This window comes from Triticum aestivum, chromosome 7B (genome assembly GCF_018294505.1).
Source record: "Triticum aestivum cultivar Chinese Spring chromosome 7B, IWGSC CS RefSeq v2.1, whole genome shotgun sequence".
In the NCBI taxonomy this organism is placed as follows: Eukaryota; Viridiplantae; Streptophyta; class Magnoliopsida; order Poales; family Poaceae; genus Triticum; species Triticum aestivum.
In genome coordinates, this window is record NC_057813.1 from 540,269,236 (window position 1) to 540,285,591 (window position 16,356).

General features: G+C 45.2%; 3 protein-coding genes and 1 pseudogene across 7 annotated transcripts; all 4 read left to right on the forward strand.

Annotated features, from left to right (window-relative positions):
- The first annotated feature begins 1,003 nt into the window (after nt 1–1,003).
- LOC123158863 (proline-rich protein 36) lies at nt 1,004–2,583 on the forward strand. Of its 4 annotated transcripts, none has more exons than XM_044576684.1 (2): nt 1,004–1,679; nt 1,835–2,583. In XM_044576684.1, exons 1-2 carry the CDS (start codon nt 1,587–1,589, stop codon nt 2,369–2,371), a joined length of 630 nt encoding a protein of 209 aa, XP_044432619.1. In that variant the 5' UTR covers nt 1,004–1,586; the 3' UTR covers nt 2,372–2,583. The 4 variants fall into 4 exon arrangements, with proteins under 4 accessions (XP_044432619.1, XP_044432621.1, XP_044432618.1 ...); XM_044576686.1 differs by having other exon boundaries at nt 1,007–1,737; XM_044576683.1 differs by having other exon boundaries at nt 1,009–1,679; nt 1,832–2,583.
- Nucleotides 2,584–5,114: 2,531 nt separating this feature from the next.
- On the forward strand, nt 5,115–6,184 carry LOC123162652 (flotillin-like protein 2; annotated as a pseudogene).
- A 1,455-nt stretch (nt 6,185–7,639) lies between these two features.
- On the forward strand, nt 7,640–9,506 carry LOC123161423 (cinnamoyl-CoA reductase 1-like). Its single transcript, XM_044579257.1, has 6 exons — nt 7,640–7,859; nt 7,942–8,111; nt 8,370–8,555; nt 8,649–8,811; nt 8,904–9,096; nt 9,177–9,506. Exons 1-6 carry the CDS (start codon nt 7,718–7,720, stop codon nt 9,310–9,312), a joined length of 990 nt encoding a protein of 329 aa, XP_044435192.1. The 5' UTR covers nt 7,640–7,717; the 3' UTR covers nt 9,313–9,506.
- A 2,937-nt stretch (nt 9,507–12,443) lies between these two features.
- On the forward strand, nt 12,444–15,224 carry LOC123161962 (uncharacterized). 2 transcript variants are annotated; one of them, XR_006480973.1, is made up of 2 exons: nt 12,444–12,538; nt 13,767–14,017. XR_006480973.1 is itself a non-coding variant. In XM_044579768.1 (2 exons), the coding sequence occupies exon 2, from the start codon at nt 14,425–14,427 to the stop codon at nt 14,917–14,919; it is 495 nt and encodes a 164-aa protein (XP_044435703.1). In that variant the 5' UTR covers nt 12,455–12,538; nt 14,423–14,424; the 3' UTR covers nt 14,920–15,224. The 2 variants fall into 2 exon arrangements, 1 of the variants encoding a protein (XP_044435703.1); XM_044579768.1 differs by lacking the exon at nt 13,767–14,017 and adding an exon at nt 14,423–15,224 and having other exon boundaries at nt 12,455–12,538.
- The last annotated feature ends 1,132 nt before the right edge of the window (nt 15,225–16,356 follow it).

A 16,356-nucleotide genomic window follows, 5' to 3' on the forward strand; every position in this document is an offset into this window, starting at 1 on the left:
CTCTTTATCTTAATAAAACACACGCTCGGTGTCTGCAACTAAAAAAGGATTGTTGGCTCCATACCATGTAGTATAAAGTTGAGAAAAAGGCATAGGGATGTCCTTTGATGGCCCCTCCTTCAGCTTAGTACTATCATCATGTGGAAGAGGAATGGTGTAATTGTTTTCAACGGGATATACAACTGTGGAATTGTTGTATACTATTCGAGAGTTTAATAACCAATCCAAAAGTTTTTCTTAGAAATTTCAAAAGATTTGCAAACGAGTTTTTTGGATGAAAGAGTAGTGGTGCATTGAAGTGGGATTGTTTATGTACAATTATTTTTGTTAATTTCGAAAGCAAACGTGTTTTTACTATATTAATTATATTTTTAGAAAAATTTGGTTATTTTATTTGCAACATTACATTCCTTTTTTTTGCACTATGAACTTAGCCATCAGCACCATAAAAAAGTAAGCTTTTCTCTGTTCCCCATTACAGGTAAATTTCGGTTAGATTGTAGAAAAAAGCTAAATTTCAAGATGCACCATCGTCACATTCTTTCTACTCTTCACAGGAAATATTTATTTCCAATATTTCACTCATTTTAATTATTGTATCTGATGATTTATTCATAAGATGTGGTAAGCTAGAACATTAAACTATGACAGTAACGATAAAACAACAGCAAGTAAATCGGTGCTCATTTTTCCAAAAAAAAGTAAATCGGTGCTCATTTAAAAAGAAAAGAATTGCAATGGATGCTACTACCTCCGTCCGGGTTTATTGGTCCCCATTGTATTTCGTGCCAAATTTTGACCATAGATTAAAGTAACAAAATGTTCACGCATGTCACCATACATTATATTTTTGAATACTATGTTCAAATACGAATCTAATGAGATAGTTTTTGTTGGCATGCATTAACATTTTGTTAGTTAAATCTTTAGTTAAAATCTGACACAAACTACAAAAGAGACCTATAAACAAGGACGGAAGTAATAGCACGTACGGCAAGCTCGAGCAGCTTCTGGTTGATGCAGCCAATAAAGAAAGCAATCCACACACAAAAAATCCCCACCGAGACCACTACTGCGTGGACATCGCCATTCCTCCAGCAGCGTTGCTGCTCGTCTTTCTCTTTTTCTTTATCCATCCACATCCAGACATCCAGTGCGCCGACGAACCCACCCATCAGCGATGCTTTCCTTCCTCTCGTCTCTATCCGTGCTCCAGCCACACACCACCCATGCGCCCTTCTTGCTTCAGTGACGGCGCCTCGTTCCCCTCTCCCTTTCCTCCTCCACAACTAACCAAGCACCGCCCTCTCCTTGACCATGGCGCACGGATCTCCCTAACCAAGCCCTTGATCCTCCCTTCCCACCCGTGACGATCTGATTTCCCAGGCCGTCTCGTCCGCGACCGACAGTTCACGTTCGTCGGCCGGTTGCAGCGCGGCTCCTGTTGGCCGAGCCTGCGCGCGCGGGCTCGCTGGGCCTATGGCTGAGGCGCGGCAGTGGTGGCTTGCTCACCGTCGAGCTCGGCGACTACTTGATGGGGCCGCGTGGATCTGCCCCGGGGCTCCGGGCTCCGGATCTGCGTGGTCATGTCCAGCTCACCCTCCGACGACGCCTTACTGCGGCGCTTCAGGCCCAGATCTCGCCGGTTGGCGCGTGGATATGCGTGCGCTCGGCTTGAGGTAGCACAAGGATGATGGGGCGGCTTGGATGGTGGCCTGTGCAGTGTGCAGCTGCCCTGTGAGCCCCGAGTTTTCTCTTTCCCGAGAGCGTCCATCTATTATGACGGACAAATCTTTGTTCAATTTTTCTGAATCTTCACCTCGTCTCTCAGCAGAACGCAGGCGTCCCACGACGACGGCGCAGGGGGGTGCAGCATCTGGTCCAGCATGGCACGGAAGCCCGCGGCGACGATCTCATGGCTCTTAGCGACGCCAAGCCACGCCTGGCACTCTGCCATCATCTGGACGCACTCTGCCATCATCCTCAAGCTCCAGCACAAGCCCCGCCTTCCGGCGCCGCGCTGCAGCCCGCGTTCCTCTGCTCCGACCGCACACCTCGCGCCGCAGCCCGAGTTCCTCTTCTCCGACCGCACCCGACGCCCGCGTCGGCGACCCCTTCGGCCCTCGCCACGCCGGCGACCACCAAGAACCCCGCCACCTCCTCGCATCCGCTTGCTGCTCGTCGCCAGGAGCGCCGCCACCCTCCTAGGAGCCCCGTCGCCGTTCCCCTGGGGCCCTTGCTCGGTTACTTGGCTTCGAGGAGCCCCGTCGTCGTTCCCCTAGGACCCTCGCTCGATTACTTGGCTTCTGCAGCGTGGACTCCGGCGCCAAGCGGCGGTGAGTGGCCGGCGGTGGAGTCTGGGAATGGATAAGAGGCCTTATAAAATAAGGAATATGAGGACTGTGGGCTGAATTTCAACTACGGCAGGGGCTATTTTGCAAATACGAAATGTTTTCTCAGGAACACACTTTATATAGGAGTGCGGGTTGAATTCGAATAAACTGAGGGACTTTTATGCAAAATAGCGCGCGACGACGTACGACAGGAACCCAATTCTATTTATTATTATTATTATTATTATTATTATATTATTATTTATATATATATATATATATATATACTAGCAAATATGCCCGTGCGTTGCAACGGGAGAAAAACTATCAAATTATGCAGGAGTGGTAGATAATGGCTATTAAAATGCCAAGGTGAAATAAGGGCTTCTAAAATGTCAATTCAAAAACCATGTCTAAGTGATGTCATGATGAGATAAGAGTCTTTTGAAAAGTCATTTCAAAAAACAAAAAATGTGATGGTTTGACCATGATTTGATTTCCTAAGGCGCAAACTGCATTGACGGACCCTGCCTAAGCTAGACTGATGAATGATGTATATCATCTTGACCTAACGTAGCAGTGGTTGTCATAACAATTACTGTGGTACCAGAATAAACATAGCTGTGTATGAAGGCAAAATAGACATTTAGTTATTTTTATATAGTTTACAAAAACTAACACATAGAAAGTTGTGTCAATATTTTTTGGGTTCAGCGTTGTATGAAACATGGAAGCCTTTTTTTACCCGATGCGAAGGATTAAATAAAATCATAAATCGACCTCTAGAGATCCCTTATTAAAACTTCTACGCAGGCGATGTTTGATTTTGTTCATCATTTACGGGCCTGTTTTAATTTCGGAAACATTTCAAAAAAAATCATGTATATTTTTTTTCTAATTCCAGAATGTGATTTGAATACTGGATTTTTTAAATCATGTTTTTTTTCATGAACATCTATTTGATATTTTGATTTATTTTTCTATGATATGCGATTTTTTTTTGAAATCATGAACAATTTAGGATTTCTCAATAAAACTCGCAGCTTTTTGAAATTTGGTTCTTTTAAAAATCCCGAATGAATTTAAAGAATGAAAAAAAGGAATTAAAAAAGTAAAAAGCAAAAAACGAAATAGAAAACAGGGCGCCACCAGCCACATATGGGCCGGCCCATTAGCACGTGCAGGAGGAGGAGGCGCGGCATGTACATTTTTTTCTAGTTCAGACTATGTTTGGAATACTGGATTATTTTTAGAAAAACATGATTTTTTATTTCTTGAACATCAATTTGATATTCCGATTTTTTTTATGGTATGCAAACAATATTTTGAAATCATGAGTATTTTATGACTTCTCAATAAAGCTCGCAACTTTTTGAAATTTATTTCAAAATCCTGAATTAACTTAAAGAAGAAAAAATAAAAACATAAATAAGAAAGTGAAAAGCAAAAAAGAGAATAGAAAACAGGGCCCACCACCAGCCAATTATGGGCCGGCCCATTAGCGCGTGCAGGAGGAGGAGGCGCGCCATGTACATTTTTTTCTAGTTCCAGACTATGTTTGGAATACTGGACTATTTTTTAAAAAAACATGATTTTTTATTTCATGAACATCTATTTGATATTCCGATTTTTTCTATGATATGCAAACAATATTTTGAAAACATGAATATTTTTATGACTTCTCAATAAATCTCTCAACTTTTCGAAATTTGATTCTTTTCAAAATCCTGAACTAATTTAAAGAAGAATAAATGAAACAGAAATAAGAAAGTAAAAAGCAAAAAAGAGAATAGAAAACGGGCCCACCACCAGCCAATTATGGGCCGGCCTATTAGCGCGTGCGGGTGGAAGACCTGCGCTTCCTACGGAGCCAAAAAGGAGGAAAAAGTGTAGGAACATCTATTTGATATTCCGATTTTTTCTATGATATGCAAACAATATTTTGAAAACATGAATATTTTTATGACTTCTCAATAAATCTCTCAACTTTTCGAAATTTGATTCTTTTCAAAATCCTGAACTAATTTAAAGAAGAATAAATGAAACAGAAATAAGAAAGTAAAAAGCAAAAAAGAGAATAGAAAACGGGCCCACCACCAGCCAATTATGGGCCGGCCTATTAGCGCGTGCGGGTGGAAGACCTGCGCTTCCTACGGAGCCAAAAAGGAGGAAAAAGTGTAGGAACCAGGGATCGAACGCTGGTCCCCCGCGTGCTAGGCGAAAGCCTTGGCCATTGGGCTACCTGTGATCTTGTGTTGTCTGAGTGTATCATTTTATAAGAACTAAGTCGGCGGTGATTTTGAAATAAATCCGAATCATTTTACATATGGATGGCATAGTGGGCAATTTATGCGAACTTCGAGGGCGATTTCTATGACGGACGACCAGAAACACTATTTGCTTTATTATTAGGTTATAGTTAGTTAGTTATTATTATTATTATTATTATATATATAAATATAAATATATATAATATATATATATAGGTAAAGATAAAGATATGTTGTTCTATTTAGGAGAAACAAAAAAGACAAAAGTTGCTCGCACGGATCGCGATGCAAAAATGAATGGCTAGATAAGAGGTGTAGAAAAGCCTATGCTTTCTCAAATGTTAACCCATAATTTCCGGAGTGCGCCTGGGTGTCCTACGTATGCACTCCATCAGGCGTGTCTCTTTGGGTTAATCACCTTTATACTAGAGAGATCGATGGATTATGTTTCTGATAGAACGGACGATACCCGGTAGGTTGTTGTTTGCGTGATTTCGTGTCCATCATGAGGCAACAGCCGGCTATATATATAGGCCAAATTAGATCCGGAAGGTAGTTGTCGCCGACGCCGTACGTAGATTGCAAAAGTAAAGATCAGCTAGCGGAGGAGATCGAAGATGGCTAGCTTCCATGTCGCGGACGCGTCGGAGTACCTGGCCATCACCGGCTGGGGCATCGACGGCGTCAAGCTCGCCAAGAAGGCGTGGGTTTTCCTGGGGCAGCAGTGCAAGAAGTTCAGCATCTCGCCGGTGAGCTACGAGTTCGAGGTGCACGCCATGAGCGCCGAGAAGCTGCCCTTCATACTCTCCGCCGTCTGCGCCATCGGCCCCAAGATCACGGCCACCGGGGCCGAGGAGGCGGACTCGGACGGGAAGGACCTCGAGACGCAGCTCCTCCTCTACGCCAAGCTCACCGCGCCGCTCGAGGAAGATCCACGTCCAGGAGCTCGTCAAGGTGATCGTGGAGGGCGAGACCCGCGTGCTCGCCGCGGAGCTCACCATGGAGGAGATCCTCAATGACACCAAGACCTTCAAGGAGAAGGTGTTGTACAAGGTGCAGCTCCAGCTCAACCAGTTGGGCCTGGTCATCGACAATGTCAATGTGAAGCAGCTGGTGGAGGTGCCGCGGCACGAGTACTTCTCCTACCTCTGCCAGATGACGCAGCAGGACGCGGCGAACCAGGCCATGGTGGACGTGGCGGAGGCCCGGATGATGGGAGAGGTGGGAGCCAAGGAGAGTGAGGGGCCGACGTGGCAGTACGCGGCAAAGCAGGACGCCGAGGCCAATGTGTTGTCGCTGCTGCAGCACGACCAGGGGCTAAGGAGGAGGCCAAGGTGAAGGCTGAGGTGCGGGTGTTCGAGAACAAAAGGGCGGCGGAAATCGCGGCGGCCAAGGCCGAGCTCGCCATGAAGAAGCCGAGGGGAACAAGCAGGCCAAGGTGGCCGAGGTTGAGGTGGCCAAGGCCGTCAGACATCCGCCAGGCAGAGCTCTAGATGGATGAATGACTTCCGTTGAATTTCACGCATGTAATTTGCTTGTTCTTTGCCTGGTTATTGATGCAACAGTTGTTGTTTTTTTTTTGTGAATCAAACTGCTTCATATACACAAACCAGAAAGGCGACTAAGGCCTTGTACAATGGGAGGTGCTTAGAGAAATGCTTAAAAAAATAAACCAGATTTTCTGAAGCATCGGTGCCTATTTCTACAGGAGAGACGCTTAGTTAAGCGTCTATCCTGTACAAATAAGTACCGGTGCTTAAGAAAAGTCTGGTTTATTTCTCTTAGCATCTCCCTTAAGCACCTTCCATTGTACATGGCCTAATAGGCCCCGCAGCCAACCGATTCGGCCTCGTGCAGCCAAATACGTCATATTTTTCCCCACTCCGGTCATGCATGACAAGCCCCCCCCCCCCCCCCCGCCCCCTCATGCGCGCTCTCCGCTGGACGTCTGCTCGTTGTTGTAGCCGTGGGCCCGTGGCCGACGAGCACAGGCGAGGGGCCCAGGGGCGGAGCCAGGATTTGGGTAATAGGGGGGCCAAGCCAACTTAAAAAAAATTGCCCAGTGCATAGAACAGATGTATTACTTTGGCGCAACTAAAACATAATTATAATTGCATTAGTTTATATTTGCCTCAACAATTTCCAATACAATCAAAAATATTAATAATTTCTCAGAACATAACTCAGTTCCTGGGTAATTCCCTTCTAGTGTAAATTATCATGCAATTCTAGCCTCGTTTACATTATCAGTAGGTAGAGAGCTTGAAACAACGTGCTTAAAAATCAAACTACTCGCAGATCACACAATCAAAACAAAACAAACTAGAAATCAACATGCTTAAAAATCAGTAGGTAGAGAGTAATTGTTATGGTGTTTGGTCGGCACTTTCCTCTTCATAACCATTTTGCAGATCACACAATCAAAACAAACTAGAAATCAATTTGCATAGTAGATCACACAATCAAAATAACTAGAATTGGATGTACAAATTTCATCGATATAAGATGAGGGTTCAGATATTAATAGACAATACTCGCTAGTGCTAAGCGTTGACTAGTTGGCTTGACACCGGAGAATTGGATTGTAGTCTGCAAGATTGCCCAACGCCAAGCTTGTTTTCGCCTAATTTTAATCGGAGTAGAATCTGATCTAACGAGCAGGGGGGTAGGAAAGAGTGACCAAAAAGTTTGGGGGCAAACAAATAAAGATAAATAACACTTCCTTCACAAAGTGTCATTTAGGACAGAATGGGAAAAGGAATAATTGTGAATTATTTCTGAACATGGCAAGAAAGGATTTTAACATATCTTTCAAAGGATTTATGAGAATTTTCTGGGAATTTTGTGGAAGACGGAAAGGTAGGTTGCTTCATAACCTAGGACAGAAAGGATTATTCCTTTAACAGAAAAAGAATATTTTCAAGAGTCCAAGATGGAAAATCCAGAGTGTTACAAGATTCCATACTTTCTTTTAAGATCAACTTGGCGCGTACGACTAGTTTAAACTTTCTCGGACGGCTGAGTGGTAGGTACTCTGCACCGAAGACAAGCCAGACATCCAGTAGTCCCTCTCGGGTCGCAACTCGCAATACAGAGTACAGACAGGGGAGCGATATGGACCCGGCCGGCGCGGGGAAGGCGACGGCGGCGGCGGCTGTGTGCGTGACGGGCGCGGGAGGCTTCATCGCCTCGTGGCTCGTCCGGCGCCTCCTCGCCGGAGGAGACTACGCGGTGCATGGCACCGTTCGTGATCCCAGTAAGATTTTCTTTTCTTGATATGATCCCTTGTAAGTTTTTGCGAGCATCTTAGTAAGATGCGGATTTGTCCGTACGTGCAGGCGACCCCAAGAATGATCACCTGAGGACGCTGAACGGCGCCGGCGAGCGGCTGCGGCTGTTCAAGGCCGACGTGCTGGACTACGCGAGCGTGGCGTCCGCCGTGGCCGGCTGTGCCGGCGTCTTCCACGTCGCAAGCCCCTGCCCCGCCGTCAAATCCACGAACCCCGAGGTAACACCCGACTGTCAAATCTGTAACACCCAAGGGCTCGCTGTTGTGCCTGTACCTTTTGGGAAAATTTACGGTAGTATATATTTTTTGAAAATGGGCACTTTATTACTTAAAAAATTTACAGTACTCCCTCCGATCCATAATACTTGTCGCTCAAACGGATGTATCGAGACGCATTTCAATGTTAGATACATCCGGATGAGCGATAAGTAATATGGATCGGATGGAGTAGTATATATAATTGGTCGCACGGCGCAGGTGGAGCTGCTTGCCCCGGCGGTGGCCGGCACGCTGAACGTGCTCCGGGCCTGCCGCGTGGCCGGCGTCCGCCGCGTCGTGGTGGTGTCGTCGGTCGGCGCGATCTTCATCAACCCCAACCCGCCCGAGGGCCCCACCATGGACGAACACTGCTGGTCGGATGAGGAGTACTGCAGGGCCACGGAGGTGAATTTCCATCGTCTCTAGACTTGGTCACTCAACTTGACCCGTGGCCGTGAGATCATCTTACATTCTTGGTTGATCTCTGTGGTTTCTTAGAACTGGTACTGCCTCTCCAAGACGCTGGCCGAGCGCGAGGCCTGGGCGTACGCAGAGAAGGCCGGGCTAGACGTGGTGACCGTGTGCCCGCCGCTGGTGTTCGGGCCTCTGCTGCAGCCCACGGTGAACACCAGCAGCTTGTTCCTCATCAGATACCTGAAATGTAGGCTACATCTTGTGCCCTTTCACATTCAGATAAATAGATACGCAGTGCAATTATAAGCTGCGTTTGAATTGATTTTGATGTATACGCAGGCGACGGCGTGGACGCCATGGACGACCGGGTGAGGAACATGGTGGACGTCAGGGACGTCGCCGACGCCCTTGTGCTGGCGTACGAGAGCCCGGAGGCGGCCGGCCGGTACATCTGCAGCGCGCACGCCAGGAAGGTGTCCGAAATGGTTTCCGTCATCAGGAGCCTGCATCCGAACCTCAACTGCGCAAAAAAGTAAGAGCCACCACTTAATCTGCAGCGCAAACCGGGTGTAAACTGTCGGGATTCTGACGACGGTGACAATGAGTTGGCAGGTTCGTTCAGCTGGTGGGAGATGAGAAGGTGTTCAGCACAGAGAAGCTGCAAAGGCTGGGGTGGAAGTTCAGGACGTTGGAGGAGACGATGAAGGACAGTGTCGAGTCCTACATGTCTGCAGGCATACTCAGCTGAGCATGGCCCAAGGTTGCGCGCGGAGCGTAGCCAGGTGGGCATTTTGTATCCTAAAGAGCACTGCGGATGTGGCGCTAGTTTCAGTTCAAGGATCGCACGGTAGCTAATGCGAATGCGATGATCAAACGGTGGTGTGAAATTGTATTGATCAAACTAGTGTCACAAATACCGCAATTGCTATATGTAAGTCGACTAAATTTGCGATTTGGATAAGTAGGTTTTCTGGGAGAAGGAGCGGTTGCAGGAGGAAGAAAGTTGGAGAAAGAAAAAAGAAGAATGGTCGTTGAATCTTAATCTAATGGCACAAAAAATTGACTTATCCAAAATAACTTTTTAGACAACTTGCATATAGCCGGTCCCAAAAATACCCATGTTTCGTAAGCTGTTCACATTGCAGATATGATACGCAAACGCAAAATACAAAGTTTCATGACCATTTGTATTTTTCTATAAATGTTTTTTTTGCGGGAATACTAGGATGTTTTTATAAATTGACTTATAAATGATTATGACTCACATTAAAAGAATACAGGGATCATAAGCATGCACTGGCCTCCGCAAAATTAGTATGCATACAAACCCGGTAAAATCAAGAAGCATTACAGGTACATGTGAAATGATTAAGAGAACTTTATTTGCGAGGGAATGACAACACCAACACGCACACCAGGAATAAAAAAAAGCGACATCAAAAGGTCTCGTCAAAACAAACTACTCCCTCCGTTTCTAAATATTTGTCTTTTAGATATTTCAAATGAACTACCACATACGGATGTATATAGATTTATTTTAGAGTGTAGATTCACTCAATTTGCTTTGTATGTAGTTACTTGTTGATATCTTTAGAAAGACAAATATTTAAGAACGGAGGGAGTAGCATGCAACAGCAGTCATCAACATCATCCGCTAACAATATCATCACTTAGACCGTGGGAAAGGCATTTCAACAACTATGCCTCCAAGATGGGATGACATGCGAGGGTCGCCCGACCACAAAGACTAGATCTTGTATTTTCACCCCTAAGAGGAAGTTCAAGTAAACTCCAGACAATGCCTTCAACAAGGGTCTCCTATGATCATTTGCATTTGCGTCTTGGTTGATTACTTGTCTAATCTTTCCTCAAGGTATCCTCTCTTACTGTGTTTTTATGTATTTCTTTGGTCTGATTATTTCAGATCATTCCTATCTCAATCATAACTCTCCATCTTATACTTAAGGCTTGAACATTTCTAATATTTCAATGAATATGAAAAAAATTATGGAATTCATGGATTGCTCAAAGAAAGAAGGAAATCATGGACATTACGGTGTGGTGACACAAAATTCATCTTCAAGAAAATTGCAGGCACAAGTGGGGATACTAATGATGTCCTTTTAGATTCGGACAACATAATCAGGAGAAACGCATACGTCGTAGCTATGGAGAACACGCTGCGGTGTAATTGCCCAATATTTTACTGTGGGACTTCAACTATGCACTTGCAATTAATGTTGCGCCGCTCACAATCAAATCGATGCAATCACCATGAAACCAACACGCGCGCGCGCACACACACCTTGATGAAGAAGTGCAAGTGCATGGAAAATCCTCCGAGAATGAGCAACAAATTAAAAAAGAGTGTCTCCAATCTCCGCAAACACAAATGGCCCAACAATAATAAGTGCATGGACAATGCCTTGTCTGTCAGTGTGCTCACCTCACTGATGTTGGAAGGCACCGTTTGTACCAGTCACATAAATCACCCACCATACTATAATGATGGACACAAGAATGTAAGACTAAGAGCATCTCCAGCCGTTCGGCCCCCCAGGACATCGAAAAAGAGCGGCCTGGGGTGAGTCGGCGGTATACTCAGCGCTGGGGGCGGTTGGGCACCCAGCCGTTGCCCCTAGGTCGCCCCCAGGCGCCGATTTCGGCCAAGTTTTCGGCCCAATTGTGTCCAAAAACAGCTTGATATCTGCGTGAATCGGCCCATATTCGGCGCGGTTCGGCGTGAATTTTTGCATACAAATAGAAATCAATTAATTTGTCACATAGTTCGGCATGGTTCGGCGTGTTTCGGCGTGTTTCATCACATAAATCAAATAGTTCAATACAAATTATATAGTTTAAAAAATAAAAACTCAAATTTCATCACACGTCATTCCCGCGTCGCCTCGGCCTCGCCCTTGAGCCTCCATAGGTGCTCCACCAGATCGTGTTGCAGTTCTTGATGCACCTGTGGGTCTCGGATCTCCTGATGCATATTGAGGTAGTCAGTCCAGGTTGCCAGTAGCTGGTGATCAACTTGGGCAAGAGGACCCTGCCTGTAATATGGTTCAGTGTCAAACACTGGCTCTTCCTGCTCGCTCTCAATGATCATATTGTGCAAGATGACACATCAAGTCATGATCTCCCACATTTGATCTTTCGACCAGGTCTGAGCAGGGAACCGGACAACAGCAAATCGAGATTGGAGCACACCAAATGCCCGCTCGACATCCTTCCTGCAAGCCTCCTGAACCTTCGCAAACCAGGCGTTATTGCCTCCTGGCACAAGGTTTGAGATGGTCTTCACAAATGTCGACCATCTCGGATAGATGCCATCAGCTAGACAGTACCCCTTGTTGTACTACCACCCATTGACCTCGAAGTTCACCGGAGGAGAATGACCTTCACCAAGCTTGGCAAAGACAGGGGAGCTGTAATAACCTAAAATAAATATGCGATGATAATTATTTTAATTGGATAATTATATTGTGACTAACTGTTAAGCTATTAAGATAAAAATAAAAAATAGTTTACCAAACATTAGTAGATTACGTGTACAAAACATCTCACTGCCTAGGTTCTAAACTATCTGGGTTTATCTGTTAAAATGTTATTCTAGAAGAGAAAAGAGTAGATAAGTTCAATGTCCTGCAGATTACTTACGCAGGGAGAATACCTGCGGTGTGTTCCAAAAAAATATCTATGCTAAGGAAGCAGCGAGTAGATAAGCATCCACAGTAACCAGGGTGAGCCAGCCGTGGGGTAGTCGGTACCTGGGTTAGATCAGTCTCATCCACGTAGCCCTTCCTCGACAGATGTCATCCTTTCAACCCTCTTCTCTTGCACTATAAATAGCTTCTCAACCGTGCGGTACTGGTCGCCCACACCCAGAAAATTCCCCACTTTAGTTGGAAGCAGTCAGCGGAGAGCGAGCGACCGATCGGAGAAGCTGCGGAGAAATTGAGGACAAGGAGGTATGGCTGCTAGCTTTAGCCAACGCCCTGTTCCTCGTCTTGTCTCATGAAGTCATCTAAGATTCTTGAGGGTAGCTAGCTGTAGCATCTCTCCTCTCCTACTACATGTTCCTGTTTTCTTTCCATCGATTTCCACACTTGAGGTGATATTCTTGCTTAACGGAAGATGTGGTGTTATGGGTAAATGAACGAAAAGATTCTAAAATACTGGAAGTTGCATCAGACTGATTCCATTCTATTGATCCATGCTTTGTTACACTGATGAATTTATTCGCTGGCTTAAGAAGGAACAACTAGTACTAGTTGGTAAGAAAGACTGGGAACGAGTAGTACTAGTACTACAGGACCCATGCATGCGTACATCTCCTGTGTAAAGAAATAATCTTCATGGCTAGCTAGCATGCATGCAAGTGGTTGTATTTCTCAAATTTAATAGCTGGGAACAGTACTGAGGTTAAAGTGGGATGTGCACGCCTCACTCTAGCATAGCCAAGTACTATAGAGCGACTTGTTACATCCCTGTACTGGTACTGCATATAGCTGCTCATGTCCATGTTGCCACTTGCAAGTCACATGAAATAATAAGCTGATGGGCGTTTGTAACATGCTTAGGTTGGAGCTCAGATTTAGCCGAGGAGGAACCGCTGCAAGGCAAGACTGTGCATATCAGTCTTCTCTCTCAAACTGAACTTTTAATATATGTTAACAAATTAATTGGTTACTAGCATTAATGTTTTTACATATGAATATAAGTGATGAGCTGGTAATTATTATGCCTGTGAGAACCATGCGTGCATGGTTGACGGATTGATCGAACGATGATGTTTGAATAATCTAAGAACGTACACCGTCGTGATCATGGTAAGTGTGGTATATCAAGCCCGGGGCGGTCGATACCTGAAATAACGGTACGCGGCTAATTTAGTCGGTACTAGTGTGAGATGGAAGATACCTCACACAAGTAGGGGACTCGGCGTCGTGATTCCCGGAGATAGGTATTACCATTGGTGGAGATTACGACGGTTATTAGTATGTCTCTGCAGAGATTATTGCTATAGGTTTGCGCCGGTATAATTCCATCCTGCTCCTGTAAGGTAACAGGAGGCTGAAGCATCTTTACCTTATGTACATTCAACTTGCAACCTACTAATTCTTGCATTCTTATATTCTTGCTGAGTATGTCCCAACATACTCACTATTGTTTTCCTTTTTCCTCTGATATGCACAGAGTGCGCGGGAAGTGGGCATGGTGAGGAGTTAGAGGAGCATGAGGAATAAGTCGACACCTAGGCCAGGGTGTCAAAATTAGCAGTCTTTGTTTAATCCTTAAATAAAGTCAGTGAAGAATAAGAGGAAGTGCTATCAATACATGTGCATATGCACGTGGTTGAACACTTGGCCTACTATCTATTATTTGGTTAAGTGAGGGTGTAAGCTATTATGTAAAGAATAAGCTGGAATTAAAGTATTACTTGTGCCCTGTTGTTCGGATATATGCTACTCATGCCTTGTGTGCTTATGAGTGTTCTTCAACTCATAAGGACACGGCGACTGTCACATTTATTTCCGAACCTTCGGGTCGTGACAGTTTTAATGGCATCAGAGCCTCGTTTAAAAACTAAATTACTTCTTAATAAAATTTAATTAACTAGGTATAAACTAGATAATCAGGGCTAGTGAGGGTAAAGAGTGTTTATGAGCAAACTAACTAGGAGATAACCCTGGCCTAGTAAAGGAAGTAGTGCTGGTTGGTTTGAGTATGGTGAGGGACGTACTAGAATAGGTTGCATAGTAAGGCTATGGAGTAGTCCTGGGATAGGGTAGTAGCTATGATGTCTCTCTTTATCTGGTTTTCTAATGTGATGGATGTGTTGTCCAATCCAGGCATGGAGTTTGTTGACATCCCAACCAAGCATTTTCTGGAGCAGTTTGTGGCGCTGTTCGGACTTGCTCCACCAGTTGTCTGTTGGAGGCCTGCTCCTGAGGGATTGTACATTGTGGGGGTTCAGGTTAACCTTGGTCCTGCAGACAGGGTTCCTCACGTGTACTATGAAGCTGCAGGAGCCACTATCCCTGAGGCGGAGCAGGCAGCCTGCCTGATGGTGATCCACGCCGTAGCTGCCGAACGTAATGTGGAAATTAGGGATATTAACTACTACCACCTAGGGTACCTGCAGCATCAGGTGGAGGATCTGCGCAAGAAGCTGATGGAGGCCGAGCATCTTTGTGCTGAACTGATGAACATTGTCCGCTCCAGCGAGAGTGAGGTCGCTTTTCTGGAGCGCCTCACTCACAGGTTCTATCGTCGCATTCGCTGCCTGAGGGACACTGTGGCTGCACTGCAGCATGGTGGTGGCGGAAGTTCCAGCGGCAGTGTGTGAGCAGTGGATGGGCATCAGCACCGTAGCAGTCCCGTTGGGGTCCTTTCTATAGTATTTAGTATCTTTAGAATAAAATCTTGCAGGGTATGAGTGTGGGTGGTTCAGGTTTTGGGGCTGCAAGATAGACATGGCGTGAGGTGTGGAGGATGACACTAGTTGTCCTTTGGGTTTGAGGGAGCCTCTAGTTATGGTGTTATGCTGTGCTTGTAATGTAAGGACTGAGTTCTCTGTGTTGGGATGGTCTAAGCATGCTGCTACGTTGCCGTTTAGCTCATGTGGTTTTCTCTTAAAAAAACTGAAGTTTGATCCTGGTGAAGCTAAAGAAGTGTCTTTCTGTTGATGTTTGTTTTGCCGATTACTATCTCTTCACAAGAACAGCTGGTAACTAATCTGTTCCTCATAATAGCAGTAGGATGTGTGTATAACTTTGCTTAAGTGACCTGATGAGTGCTGAGAATACGAACTTTCTGGACGAAATTAAAGCAAAATAAATTGATGTTTCAGTAAATCAGCGGAATGGTAGTACACCATGTACTATTGGTGAACAGTACGTGTGTGAGCTAGACTATGCATGCGTGTGTGTGAGCTAGACTATGCATGCATGTGTGTGAGCTATGGGTTATGGGTTGTAGGACGTGGCCTACACTACCTACTTTTAGTAGGCACGTGCTAGTTTATCTGGACCTTTACTAATTGTCTACGGTGCATGTCCCGCTACCTCTCAAGCAAATTGCTATGTGTTGTATGATTATTATTATTTTTCCATGCTGTCGTGGCTAATTTGATAAGTTCATTATCGTAGATGACTGATAATGGCAGCAACGGTACGAGTCGTGATGGAAATAATTCGGGCAATACAAATGTTGGATTATTGGTCCAAGAACTTGGTGACCAGAGTGGGCTGGCCAATCTGCTCACTAACATTTTGGGCAGACAGCAAGAGACTCAACAACGTCAAATGGATATTCTGGAGCGCGTTGTAAAGAATGATAGCCACCGGAGAGGAGTTGGGGAATTTCAAAAACTCAAGCCGCCCTCATTCTCCGGGACTGCTAATCCGCTTGAAGCGGAAGACTGGATCACCGCTATGGAGAAAGCATTTGAGGCTATGGGCTGCACCAACGAAGAGAAAGTCATTTATGCAGTTTATATGCTAAAATCAAGCGCTTTTGAATGGTGGGACGCTCATAAAAAGTCTTACCCGGAGGGTACTCCCCTGACATGGATATTGTTCAAAGAGGCGTTCTATAAAAAGTATTTTCCAGAAAGCATCAAACGCATCAAAGAAAGGGAGTTTCTTGAGCTTAAACAAGGGAACAAATCTGTAGGAGAATATGAAATTGAATTCTCTAGACTTGCAAGATTTGCTCCAGAGTTCGTCCAGACTGATGGCTCCAAGGCTCGACGCTTCGAGAGCGGTCTACGTCAACCACTTAA

Coding starts and splice junctions, on each gene's coding strand:
- LOC123161962 (XM_044579768.1), top strand. CDS start 14,425: ATGGAGTTTGTTGACATCCCAACCAAGCATTTTCTGGAGCAGTTTGTG.
- LOC123161423 (XM_044579257.1), top strand. CDS start 7,718: ATGGACCCGGCCGGCGCGGGGAAGGCGACGGCGGCGGCGGCTGTGTGC. Junction 7,860..7,941: donor TGGCACCGTTCGTGATCCCA/GTAAGATTTTCT, acceptor CCGTACGTGCAG/GCGACCCCAAGAATGATCAC. Junction 8,556..8,648: donor AGTACTGCAGGGCCACGGAG/GTGAATTTCCAT, acceptor GTGGTTTCTTAG/AACTGGTACTGCCTCTCCAA.
- LOC123158863 (XM_044576683.1), top strand. CDS start 1,587: ATGTCCAGCTCACCCTCCGACGACGCCTTACTGCGGCGCTTCAGGCCC. Junction 1,680..1,831: donor ATGCGTGCGCTCGGCTTGAG/GTAGCACAAGGA, acceptor CTCGTCTCTCAG/CAGAACGCAGGCGTCCCACG.